Source organism: Podarcis tiliguerta, assembly GCF_965153285.1.
Source record: "Podarcis tiliguerta genome assembly, chromosome: 9".
Lineage (NCBI taxonomy): Eukaryota > Metazoa > Chordata > Lepidosauria > Squamata > Lacertidae > Podarcis > Podarcis tiliguerta.
This window is the reverse complement of record NC_139542.1, coordinates 39,388,069-39,400,151: the sequence shown is the minus strand read 5'-3', so window position 1 is coordinate 39,400,151 and position 12,083 is coordinate 39,388,069. Positions and strand designations below refer to the sequence as shown.

General features: G+C 40.9%; 1 protein-coding gene across 1 annotated transcript in view; it reads left to right on the top strand.

The window, feature by feature from the left end:
* The window catches only part of DCHS2 (dachsous cadherin-related 2), a 108,296-nt gene that overhangs the window by 83,409 nt on the left and 12,804 nt on the right, over positions 1–12,083 (top strand). Inside the window, exons 11-14 of the mRNA XM_083456970.1 lie at positions 684–818; positions 1,105–1,314; positions 1,995–2,852; positions 10,426–10,536. Coding sequence (XP_083313096.1) covers positions 684–818; positions 1,105–1,314; positions 1,995–2,852; positions 10,426–10,536 — 1,314 coding nt within the window. The remainder of the gene's footprint in view (positions 1–683; positions 819–1,104; positions 1,315–1,994; positions 2,853–10,425; positions 10,537–12,083) is intronic.

Below are 12,083 nucleotides of genomic sequence, written 5' to 3'. Positions count from 1 at the left end.
CAGAGATCATTCACCTCCTTATCTACCTGATGCTTTTTAAATAGAGGTCCTGGGAATTCATGCAAAACATGTGCTCTATCTCAGAGCTACAGTTTCCTCCATTAAGAGATAAACGAGACTTGTATGAATTCCCTCTTACTTTCTTAAATTGGTTAGGGCATACACATAAATGTTCTCCTTACTGGGTACTTCTGACTTACTGAGATTTGTTGATTACTAGATCTTGTACACCAGAAACCCTGTGTTGTTTACAGTATTCTGGTTTGTATTGCATAAAACTACAACATTGGCTCTGCCTGATTAGGTAGAGGTTTCTTAGATGGTCACCTGGGGAGCTACATGGCAAGCACCTTTTAATATTTGGAGAATTAGGAATGATGTCTAATGCAGTATAACTTGGCAAGAAAAAACTTGCACTAGACTCACACAAGTCCTTGGTGCGAGCCAGCAAGAATTCTCCAGATTTTTATAAATAGGATTATGTTTGTCTTTCAGTTCATTGCTAAAGCTGTGCTGAGCTTTTTTGTTTTATACAAGGGATTCTATACAAGTAATAATGAATTCAGTTACCTTTGTACGAAAATATTTCCATAGGAAAATAGCTAGTAAGCCAGTACCTGGACTATTAATACTGAGGTTTGATACACTTAGATGATTTATTGGTTTTCCCATTGTATTTTAAGGAATCAATTCTCTACTCCAGTATGAAATTTTACCAGGTCCTGGATATGAAACTTTTCAAATAAACCCAGATACTGGAGAGATTACAACAGTCACCTCGCTTGACAGGGAGGCTCAAGATAAATTCACTATTAAAGGTAAGAATCTGCTTCAGTTTAATGGGTGTTGCACAAAATTTTGCAAGTAAATCGGTGGTTGTTTTTTTAAAAAACTGAGATTTTAATAGAAGTTGTTACTTATTGTCTCTACGCCAGGGCAACAAAATTTAATGAAACAAAAGCAGTGTAGTGTGTTCAGAAACATAAAGTTGTGTTGTGTCTTAGGAGGAACAGCATGCAAAGTTTGTTGTTCTCACGTTGTTGGCAGGCAGTCTACTGTAACTTGCTTTTGTATACTAGCTTTCAAATGTGCTTTTCTATTTAGTGCTGGTTCAAGACAGTGGAACTCCCATTTTATCCAGTACAGCGACAATAATCTTCAGAGTACTGGATGAAAATGACCACACTCCCAAGTTCGTCCTTCCAGTTTCTGAGATCCAAATTATGGAGAACCAAGAGCCTTCAACAGTATCAACTGTGTTGGCTGTAGACAAGGATGCTGGTGGTAATGGGACTGTGCAATATCACATCATTGGTAGGCTGAATTGCTTTATACTCTGAATATTAAAAATGTCGCAGTGTAATATTTTCTGATCTCTTTAGAGGTTTTAATTTATTTTATTATTTAAATTGTTTTGCACTTGGTGTTTATCTTGCAATGGCATGGTTAAACAAAATGGGAAACAGGCCTGCAACAAGTAGGGGTGGTGTTCTTCTTGTCTGGATAAGGGAAAATAACTATAAGGGTCCCTAGTAGCCAAAGCATAAACAGTAACAACCCAGAATATAAGAAACGATAGATATAGATATTACAACACTAAACATCTTTGCTTCCCATAGGTAAACTTTGGGTAGAGTAGCAAGTCAAAATAACTCCTTTTGCTTAACAATTTTTGTAGGTTCCGTTGTGTAACTGAAGTTGGCAAAAGAGTACTTTGCTCAGCAGCAATAGATCTTGCAAGTTTGATTTGAGGAGGACAGAGGGGAAGAGAATCCATTTGGCAGAATAGTTGCTATTTAAATTCAGGTGGTGCTTTGGATCTACTACCGTGACCTGATTTAAATGAAATGCAGGTATCAGGAAACCATACCTGGGGCCCATAGTTGCAAAAATTTTACTATAAGGTGGATTGGTGTTGTTTTTTTTAAGTGGTCCTTTAAAGAGAATGCTCAACCAAAGTGTTCTTTTTCTTTAATGTTTGCTCCATTTTAAAGGTGGAAATGTTAGAGGATACTTTGCATTACACAAAACGTCAGGAGACCTCTTCACCACTTGCAGCTTAGACAGAGAAACTGACAGCAACTTTACCCTGGTTATTGAGTGTTTCGACTTGGGCAGTCCACCAAAAAGCTCGGTGACCCAACTGCATATCAAAGTCCTGGATGAAAATGACAACAGTCCCTTGTTTGCAAGAAACCAGTATCAAGTGTCAGTGAGAGAAGATCTCGGAGAACGGTCAGCAGTTCTTGAACTTTTTGCAGCAGATGCAGATGAGGGTCCCAATGGTGAGGTCACATACTCTCTCACAGAGGACATCCTTGGAGCCTTCACCATTGACAGGATTACTGGTGTGATATTTACTACCAAACCGCTGGACAGGGAATTAAAATCTCAGTATGTATTTAAGGCTTTGGCAACAGACTCTGGCATCCTCGGACCAAGAAGCACGAGTGTTACTGTAATTGTGCACATTGAGGATCTCAATGACAATAGTCCCTTTTTCCTACAGAATCCTGTCATAGTTCATGTATCTTCTCACACACCTATAAATCAGACATTGGCTACTGTGAGAGCCAGCGATGTTGACCTAGGACTAAATGGAGTTGTGAATTTTAGGTTCCTGAAACCACAAACCATGTTTCAGATGGGCCCAAGCACGGGAGAAATTTTTCTTCGACAACCTGTACCTCATGAAGGCCTCGTTTCACACCTCCTGATAGTGGCTTCTGATCAAGGAGTCCCAGCTAGAACAGCGACTGCACTTTTGGCCATCTATTCAGAAGCACAGGCAGAGATTATTTCGTTCAGCCGTACTGAGTATGAAACAGCAGTTCCTGAAAATAGTGAAATAGGTGGGTACCTAGTCATGATCTTTGCTTTTGTTCTACAGCCAAAAATGTGTTATTGTGGGGGTTTGTGTAAGGGACTTGAAGACATCTTACAGCAAATGCAGTCATGAGTTAATTGTTGATATTTGAATAGGAACTTTATGTTCTTAAAGGCTGAGTCTGAATGGAATCATGCCTGAGTTGTTGCTCAGGTATCTTATCTTATTTTTCTGTTCTCTGTGTGTGTACTGTTCATTCTAGATGAAGAAAGGTGTCGCATCAGACACAGACTCCAATTTTAAGTACTGAACATGGGGGGAGTTGTGTTCGTACAAACCAGGTTAGAAATAAATTAGGCTGCATAACTGCCTGAGATCACGCAATCATGGTTTAATGTTACTATGTACCAGTAATCAGTAGGTGTACCTATGAACAAAAAAAGTGGGTGGGTCGTGTATTATTTAAATAACCTAGTTGATAGGAGGTACAATTTTTATCGTGCCTTTTGCTGTGTAAGTTTTAGCACTTGGGAAAATTATTTGCTCAGTGTCTTTCCATTGACAGCTTGTCTAAGCAGCTTTAATTGGAGCTAATAGTGTTGGTCATCTAGAAAAGTGGTAGTCACTGAAGGCCCTTCTTATGATTTCTAGTTTGCAAATATATTTCACTTTCTCTGTTAAATGCAGTAATTTTGTTTTGCATTTCTATACATCAGTTGAGCACAATATTTGCTTCATTACCTTACCTGCCTGAATCAGCAGATTGTCTGTGAGTTTGTTCATTTTGAAACAAGGTGCTGTTAACTGGGATTTCCAACTTCTTGATTGCAGGGATCTGTGGTTCTTTAATCTCTGTGCATGTGTGTGGTGAAAATGTATGGTGCTTTCCTAAGCTCAATGCTAGCAGCATTCTCTCACAAATGATTTTTTTTCATCTTTCATGGGTTTTTTAAAAACAAGGCTCTTAGTAAATATGCATGTGATTATTAAAATTCAATGAGATAATCTGTTATTGAAATGGTCTGTTACAAATATGGCTTTGTAAGGGGTGTAGTTTGACATTATGGAAATTCCCTAAGGCGTTGTGGTAAGAGAATAGAAACAGCCTGCTGCTAAATAGTAATAAACATAAATAAGAATAAATTTGGATAGTTTTGGTTAAAGCACACTGAAGGAATATTTAGAGTGGAAATGTCGGAGTCTGCCTGCTTTAACTTGGGAATTGGCTCTTGGAGAGAAACAATTTGCAGGATAGGATCCAGAGGTTCTTCTGAAGAGATTTAGACTTTTTATTTGCTCTGTTTTGAACTTGGTTTGCCCTCATTCATATGGGCAACCAAAAGGGAGAAAGTCAGCAATTAAGAAAATCATTCTTTATACCTTTTCCCACACATGGCAAACTGTGTTCATGGGAATGTGTACTGTAGTGGGGTAGGCAGTATCATCCCAGTCCGACATGCATTCATTTATTTTTACCACCACTCCTTCTAATGCTGAGCTTGATCTCAAATGGGGCCACTGAACAACAAGAAGGAAGTAGCCAGCATGCTTGAGGGAAACAAAGATACTTGCAGAAGAACAGGTTCAGAAACTGAACCTGAGAGAGTCAAACAAACAAACAAACAAACAGCCTCATAAGGGTTGAGCTGTTTAGTAGCTATGGAACACTGAGCATCTGCTGGAGGAGAAAGGAGAGATGAAATTGGGCAGTTGAATGGACAAGATGCATAGTCGCAGCCTCCTGGTAATCTTCAAGATGCCAGCAGCCTAGCTGAAAGAAAAGGCAAGAAGCCCAAAGAAGAGAGTCGAAACAGCAAAAGAGGGCGGAGAAAGAGATGCATTAGATATTTTAAAAAAGCAAAGAGAACTATCTCATTATTTAGAGAAGTAATTTCTGGGTACACATATTTTAAAATTTCTCTAGGAACAGAAGTGAGGCCTGTCTATAAGAAATCAGTGGAGAAATGCAAGATTTTAAATGTAGCTTTGGAAGATGATGGATGAGGCATAGCTCAAGTGAGAGAGGAAAGACAAAGATGCAAAAGGAGGGGAAGAAAAAGCAAAAACCAAGAGCAGAGGTGGCGGGGAGGAAGCGTCTCCACCTGCATCATCCAGCCCGGACACTGAGGTCCAGCGCCGAGGGCCTTCTGGCAGTTCCCTCGCTGCGAGAAGTGAGGTTACAGGGAACCAGGCAGAGGGCCTTCTCGGTAGTGGCACCTGTGGAATGCCCTCCCAGCAGATGTCAAGGCAATAAACAACTATTCTACTTTTAAAAGACAACTGTTTAGGGAAGTTTTTAATGTCTGATGCTGTATTGTTTTTAATATTCAGTTGGAAGCTGCCCAGAGTGGCTGGGGAAACCCAGCCAGATGTGCAGGGTATAAATAATAAATTATTATTATTATTATTATTATTAATTATTATTATTATTATTATTATTAAGGTTGGATGGGCAGCAGAGGAGATGGGGGGGGGAGAGAGACTACAGCTTTTCTGAGCAAACCAGAACCTTAGTCAAAAAGGCACACTTTAACCATGGGAGAAGCCAGAAGAAGACGTACAAGATGCCATCCAACCATCTTAGAGACTCCACTCTGGATATGTGTAGGGTTTACTCCTTAGGCTTTTCTTCTCCCAAATATATCCAGCATGGAAATTCTCAGGCAGGGCAACATTAGGAAAATGGCCTTACCATCAGCCTGACAAAGACCGGCATTCTGGGTGAGAGTGTCGCCAGCACTCCATTCATCAGCATTAGTGGCCAGACGCTTGAGATGGTAGGTGATTTTGTTTACCTGGGCTCCACCATAACCTGCAACATCTCCATTGATGCTGAGCTAGAAAAGCGCATCGACAAGGCAGCTGTGGCAATGGCTCAGCTCTCTAGAAGGGTATGGGGAAATGTGATGCTAATGTCCAATACCAAGATGAAGGTCTACCAGGCTTGCGTGTTTAGCTCACTGCTTTATGGAAGTGAGCCGTAGGCAACTTACAGCCATCAGGCACGGCACCTCAATGCCTTCCAAATGTCCTATGGCAGGAGGATTTTGGGTATCACATGGCAGGGCAGAGTTTCAAACAAATATGTGCTTTCCCAAGGCCGTATTGCCCAGCATGTTCACACAACTGTCTCAGCAACATCTATTCAGGCTTGGTCATGTCCACAGAATGGAAGATGGCAGGATCCCCAAGGATGTGCTCTATGGGAAGCCAGCTTCAGGCACCAGGCCCATTGGCAGACCAACTCTGTATTACAAAGATGTGACAACATCTACCCTGCCATGTCTGAATCCCTTGCAGACAACAGCAGTGCCTGCAGACAGACAGTCAGGCCATGTAGCCGTAGCAGTGACCAAAGGAGGAATGACCGCTGGGAGGCGTCCAGAGAGAAGAAACGCCGTGGTTCATCTGCAGCAGCACAACCAGATGCCTTCATCTGCCCCAGCTGCAACAAAACATGTCTACAGCCACAGCAGGTGCTGCCACCTTCCAACAGTTGGACCTCACTCCCAACTCCTCCATTGTCTCCCAAGACAGACGGATGCCAACATGTGATCTTTCACACAACATAAAAGTCACTTCTGGAAAACTAGAAGAATCCAGCAGGTTATTTGCTTCCAGGAAAAAACATTGCAACCCCATTAACCTGGAAAAACTGCATGCATTGTAATTTCATGTGATGACATTTAAATTTAGTGTGACATCATGATATATTGATCAAAAAGCCACTGTTTTACAACACAACAGGTGATGCAGCTTAAAAGGAACATTTGAATCTGGGATAAAAGCACTAGTATTATTAGGAAAATGATTTAATCACCACATCTGAATGTACCCTTTTTCATTTTTGTCTGAAAGTTTCTATTATGTGATAGTGCGAGACTCTAAGAATGTAGTTATGATGACTCTGACCAGCAATCAGAACTCTTGTTCCCATGATTACTGTATTTTTCGCTCTATAACACGCACCTGACCATAACACACACCTAGTTTTTAGAGGAGGAAAACAAGAAAAAAAAATATTCTAAATGAAACAGTGGGTGTATGATTTTTGTGGTTCATGCTGTGGCCACAGACATGTGATCTGACAGTGAGTTTGGAATAGCCCAATGCAAAAATCCTGAGGATCCATGTGGATCCATGCCTTGTAACCACGTTTTTGCACCACTGCGGCCCCAGGCAACAGTGGGTGCGTGATTTTTTTGGTGCAAGATGTAGCCATGGACCATGTTATGTGATCTGATGGTGAATTTGGGGTGACCCAGTGCAAAAATCCTGAGGATCCATGTGGATCCGTGCTTTGTAACCACGTTTTAAGTGGGGAGGGAAGGAAAAGCACTCAAGGGACAAGGAGAAGGATGCTGCTAATAATGCAGAAGAGAAACCCCTCTTAACGGGACAAGGAGCATGCATGGGGTGGGTGGAGAAGGATGCTGCTAATAATGAAGAAGAGGGGTATAAGGGGAGAAGGCTCCTCTCCTCTCCCACTTTGCTCCTTTAAAGCAAGCAGGCTCTGCTTTTCTCCCTCCTTCCCGCTCATCCCCGGCTTAGCGAGCTGAAAAACTTTGCTGCTATTTAGCGAGCTGAGTGGGGAGGAGAGAGGGACAGAGAGCCTGCTTGCTTTAAAGGAACCAACCGGACAGGAGCCACTTACACTTGTGTAAGCGGGTCCTGTCCTCTCCCGCTTTGCTCCTTTAAAGCAAGCAGGCTCTCTGTCCCTCTCCTCCCCGCTCAGCGGCTCTTCTCCCGCTTTGCTGTTTCAAAGTGAGCCACGGAGGAGGGAAGGAAGGGAAACCATGGATCCTCTGCTCACGACTGCAGCAGATTCCCCCCCCCCCGCCACCCGTAGGCATTCCCTCCATAACACGCACAGACATTTCCCCTTACTTTCTAGGAGGAAAAAAGTGAGTGTTATGGTGCAAAAAATACGGTAATTTCGGCTTTTGCATACCTGTCAGTTCCACCTTTTTACTTCTGTAGAACTTCAAATCATTCCTGCTTTGTTTGGAACTTCCCAGAAGCAGCTGAGCCCTTGCGATAACATCATGTGTAGTTTCTATGTGGATATTGTTGCTTCTGTGGCCAGGTAGGCAGCAAATAACAAGGCAGTTAACATTGCCTTTGTTCCTGTTTTTAGAAATTACAGTGTAAAGTATAAACATGAGAATTTTGTACTAGCATCAAGCCAAACTATAGAGATGGTATGTTCCTGACCCCTGGGTCTGTTTGTATTTACAGAATGTTTCCTGTAATATAATAAAATCTCATTTGGTAAAGGTCAATATACAGTAACCTGAATCCATCACAACTGATTAAAATCAATTGCCATGTTACAGAATTGGTTTCACAAGTGGCTAAAATTCCCATAGCTTTAATCTTGTTAGATCTTGAGGAAACCTTAACAACAAAAACCTATGTTGGTAACTCTTTTCTAAACTTAATCACAGTTAGATGTGATGTGTTTGGTTAGGATAATGCCTCGTGTTTTGTTTGTTCTTCCTACTTTTGCTACAAACAGAATGGTTGTTTATTTCATGCCTTTTGCTATGATAGATCAGTTCTCTTCTGGATTCGGGATCTCAATGAACAACGGTATACTCTCTTTGATGTTAATAACAAACTGTGCAAATCTTTGTGAAACATCTTGAGGCTAATTCTTGCAACACTAAAAAACGTGTAACCCACTGAAATGTTTGACTTTTTTCTTTGACCAGCTTGAACACCCCTTTCACCCAAAACGTATCACAAAATGACTTTGAAATACCTCATTTTCAAAAGGCATTTGCCATGTGGTATATGGTGGTGGGGGTCTTCTGTTTGGGAGAAACTTAAGTAAATGTGTTTAGTTTGGTTCTTTGAAACATGACTATATTTTGGTTTTTTTAATTGTTTGTTTATTTGGGTTTTTCCTTTCTTTTCCTCAGTAGTGCTGTGAGAAACATTTTCTTTCTTTTAAGAAAGAAAGCATAGGGCTGCTTAAGAAATCAGGGGCTGCAAGCTTCCTTCAAAAGAACCAGTTAGTCTTATTAACGTTGTAGCAGACGCTATGTTGCACAAAGTAGGTGACAGTAAATTTTTGAAGAGAAGAACAAGCTGGATTTGAAGCAAACGCCAGAAAACAAGCAAGATCAGGTTGTTTAGAACATCATACAAATTTTGCTCTATATTTTTTATTCTAAATGACCTGGTCTTGCTTGTGGATCATCACTAGCTCATGGTGAAACTACCATTCTTTCATATTGATTTTGGAACATTCCCTCTACTCTACTGGTACATTCGCATGCATTGATTGAACATGGTACAAAATGGAAATCTTCGTCTGATCATTACCTTGTGCCCTCGTGTGTTCCTCTATCCCTACAATCATGTGTTTCAACATACTGTCTTTCATCACAGGATGCTTGTACATACTCACAAAGAGAAGGGAGGCAAGGACAAATGAAAGGAAATAAATCTGCAACAAACTGGGGATGTGAATTCATTTTAGCACTTCCCCATTTTAAATTGGAAAGAAGGAAGATAAGCAGAATACAGGGCCAGATGAACTCACAGATCAACAGAGGAATAGATCCAGGGAAATAGACCCATTCCTGCTGCTTATGTACTGTAATTTGAGGGTGGGGGAATGCTATTATGACATCCTTGTCCAAATTTCTGTCTAAAGTTTTGGCTGCTGCACCTCAAAAAGGATATTGTAGAACTGGGAAAGGTTCAGGAATGAGCAGCCAAAATGATAAAGGGGGCTAGAGCATCTCACGTATATGACAAAAGGTTACAAAGTTTGAGGTTTATGGAAAAGGTAAAGGGGAGCATGATAGTGCTTTATAAAATTATGCATGGTGTGGATAAAGTAGATAAAGAGGACCCCCCCCCCATTTTTTTTCTCATGATAAAAGAACCAGTGGTCTTCCAATGAAACTTAACCTTGGGAGACCCAGGACAGACAAAGTGAAGACCTGATTCATGCAGCGCAGTTAAACTATGGGATGTTGGGATAGCCACCAACATGGGTGTCTTTACAGAGGGGTTAGACAAATTCATGACTTTTAATGGCTACTAGTCGTGGTGTCTATATTGTACGTAGTATCAGATGCCATATGTCTCTGAATACCACTTCATGAAGATCATGAGTAGGAGCATGCTGTTGTGCTAATGTCCTGCTTGTGGCCACTTTGACTGACCACTGTGAGAAGAGAGTGCTGAATGAGATAGGCCTCTGGCTCTCATTAAGTTCTTAAGCATAACTGTGTCCTTAGAATAAATGAGTTCCACACCCCTTTGCAATATTTGATGCTCTCCAATGTCTTCTGCAGTTTTTAGACCACTTTCTTACATGGTCCAAATGTGGATTGGTAATGTTCATGAATTAGTGTGATGAATAGGTTTGACCGGTTGGTGAGGCTGACAAGAGTTGTTCTAGAGAACCGAATAATACCTGTTGTTATTATATGACTATATAAACAACGTGCAAAAATTCTCCAGATAGGAGACGGATGGCTAAACTTTCATAGTTCTACCTCACATGGAATAAATTAATAACTGGTTAAGATAAAATCTTTCCAAGTTTTAGTCACTGCAACATATTCTTGTTTTTCTAGGCACCTCTGTTTTCACTGTGGCTGCATATGACCGTAGTCTGATGGGAAAGAATTTAAAACACACAATCATCGGTGAACATGGAGATATTTTCTACATCCATCCCATCACGGGTAAATCAGCCTATCTATCTGCATCTGTTCTAAAACCATTTGAGGCTTTTGTAAAATATTTTCCACACTTGAATTATGATTGCTTTTGTATAAACATTATCTCAGTGGTTAGTGTTAGTTTATTTAAGTGCCAGTGGAAGCTGGCTTTTGGCCTTTAAATTTAACAAAGATGTGTTTGCTAAAATCAAACTTTCTTAGGATTGCTTTTCTACAAAATGAATTCAGGGCCTGATTCATTCTTCCATGGTAATATTAGCGGCGAAACTGAGATCTGAAACATTATTTACTTGCCCTAGGTGAGAAAATGATCAGAATAGATTTTCACAAAGCTATCCTCTGAAACAAGGTTCATTTTTGCTAATAGTAATACACTTTGTTGTTTAGTCATTTAGTCGTGTCCGACTCTTCGTGACCCCCATGGACCAGAGCACGCCAGGCACCCCTGTCCTCCACCGCCTCCCGCAACTTGCTCAAACTCATGCTGGTAGCCTCAAGAACACCGTCCAACCATCTGCCGTCCCCTTCTCCTTGTGCCCTCAATCTTTCCCAGCATCAGGGTCTTTTCCAGGGAGTCTTCTCTTCTCATGAGGTGGCCAAAGTATTTGGAGCCTCAGATTCAGATCTGTCCTTCCAGTGAGCACTCAGGCTGATTTCCTTCAGAATGGATAGGTTTGATCTTCTTGCAGTCCATGGGACTCTCAAGAGTCTCCTCCAGCACCATAATTCAAAAGCATCAATTCTTCGGCAATCAACCTTCTTTATGGTCCAGCTCTCACTTCCATACATCACTACTGGGAAAGCCATAGCTTTAACTATGTAACTTTAGCTGTTACAGAATAATAGCCAATTGTTAGTCTTCAGGTGTCATCCTTTCTATCACCTAGGGGTAGGAAACCTCAGGCCCAGGACAAATGCAGCCCTCCAGGCATCCTCTGTCTGACCCTCAGGATCCTCACTTGGTTATGTTCCCTCCCCAAGCTACATCCCCTACTGGTCCTGCCTGCTCTGCAACTCCTCAAATGTTTTTGCCTGACTGGAATATGGCCTTGATCTGTGATAATACCAGCTGTTTTCCTGGGTGGATGTTGCAGTTTAGGTTCGCTATGTTTCTCATTAAAATAATCAGAAAGTAAATTCATCGAACATCAATTGTGATCAGGCAAAGTGATTGCAAACTTCCCATCAATTTTAATTAGCCAGCTTGAATGTGACATATTTCATATTTAACTTCAACAGTGTTGCAAATATGGATGTGAAAAGGGCTGTAAACATTTTTGTATATTTGTGGAAAATCCATTGAAACATGAAAGTATGTATTTTTAAAAGATTTTTACATAAACCATCCACTGGCTAGATTTTATGAGTAAAGTCGCTGTGTGCTAAATGAATACCATCTGATAGCTGAAAAGAACTTCCTTCTGGCTGTGGAAAGAGATCTACTGCTTAGTTAAACCTCAAGTATGTTTTTAATAATCAATTATTTTATTAACATGACTGTCTCATTTAATCTCAATCAAGTACGCATTTGGGAACGTTTACATAAGATG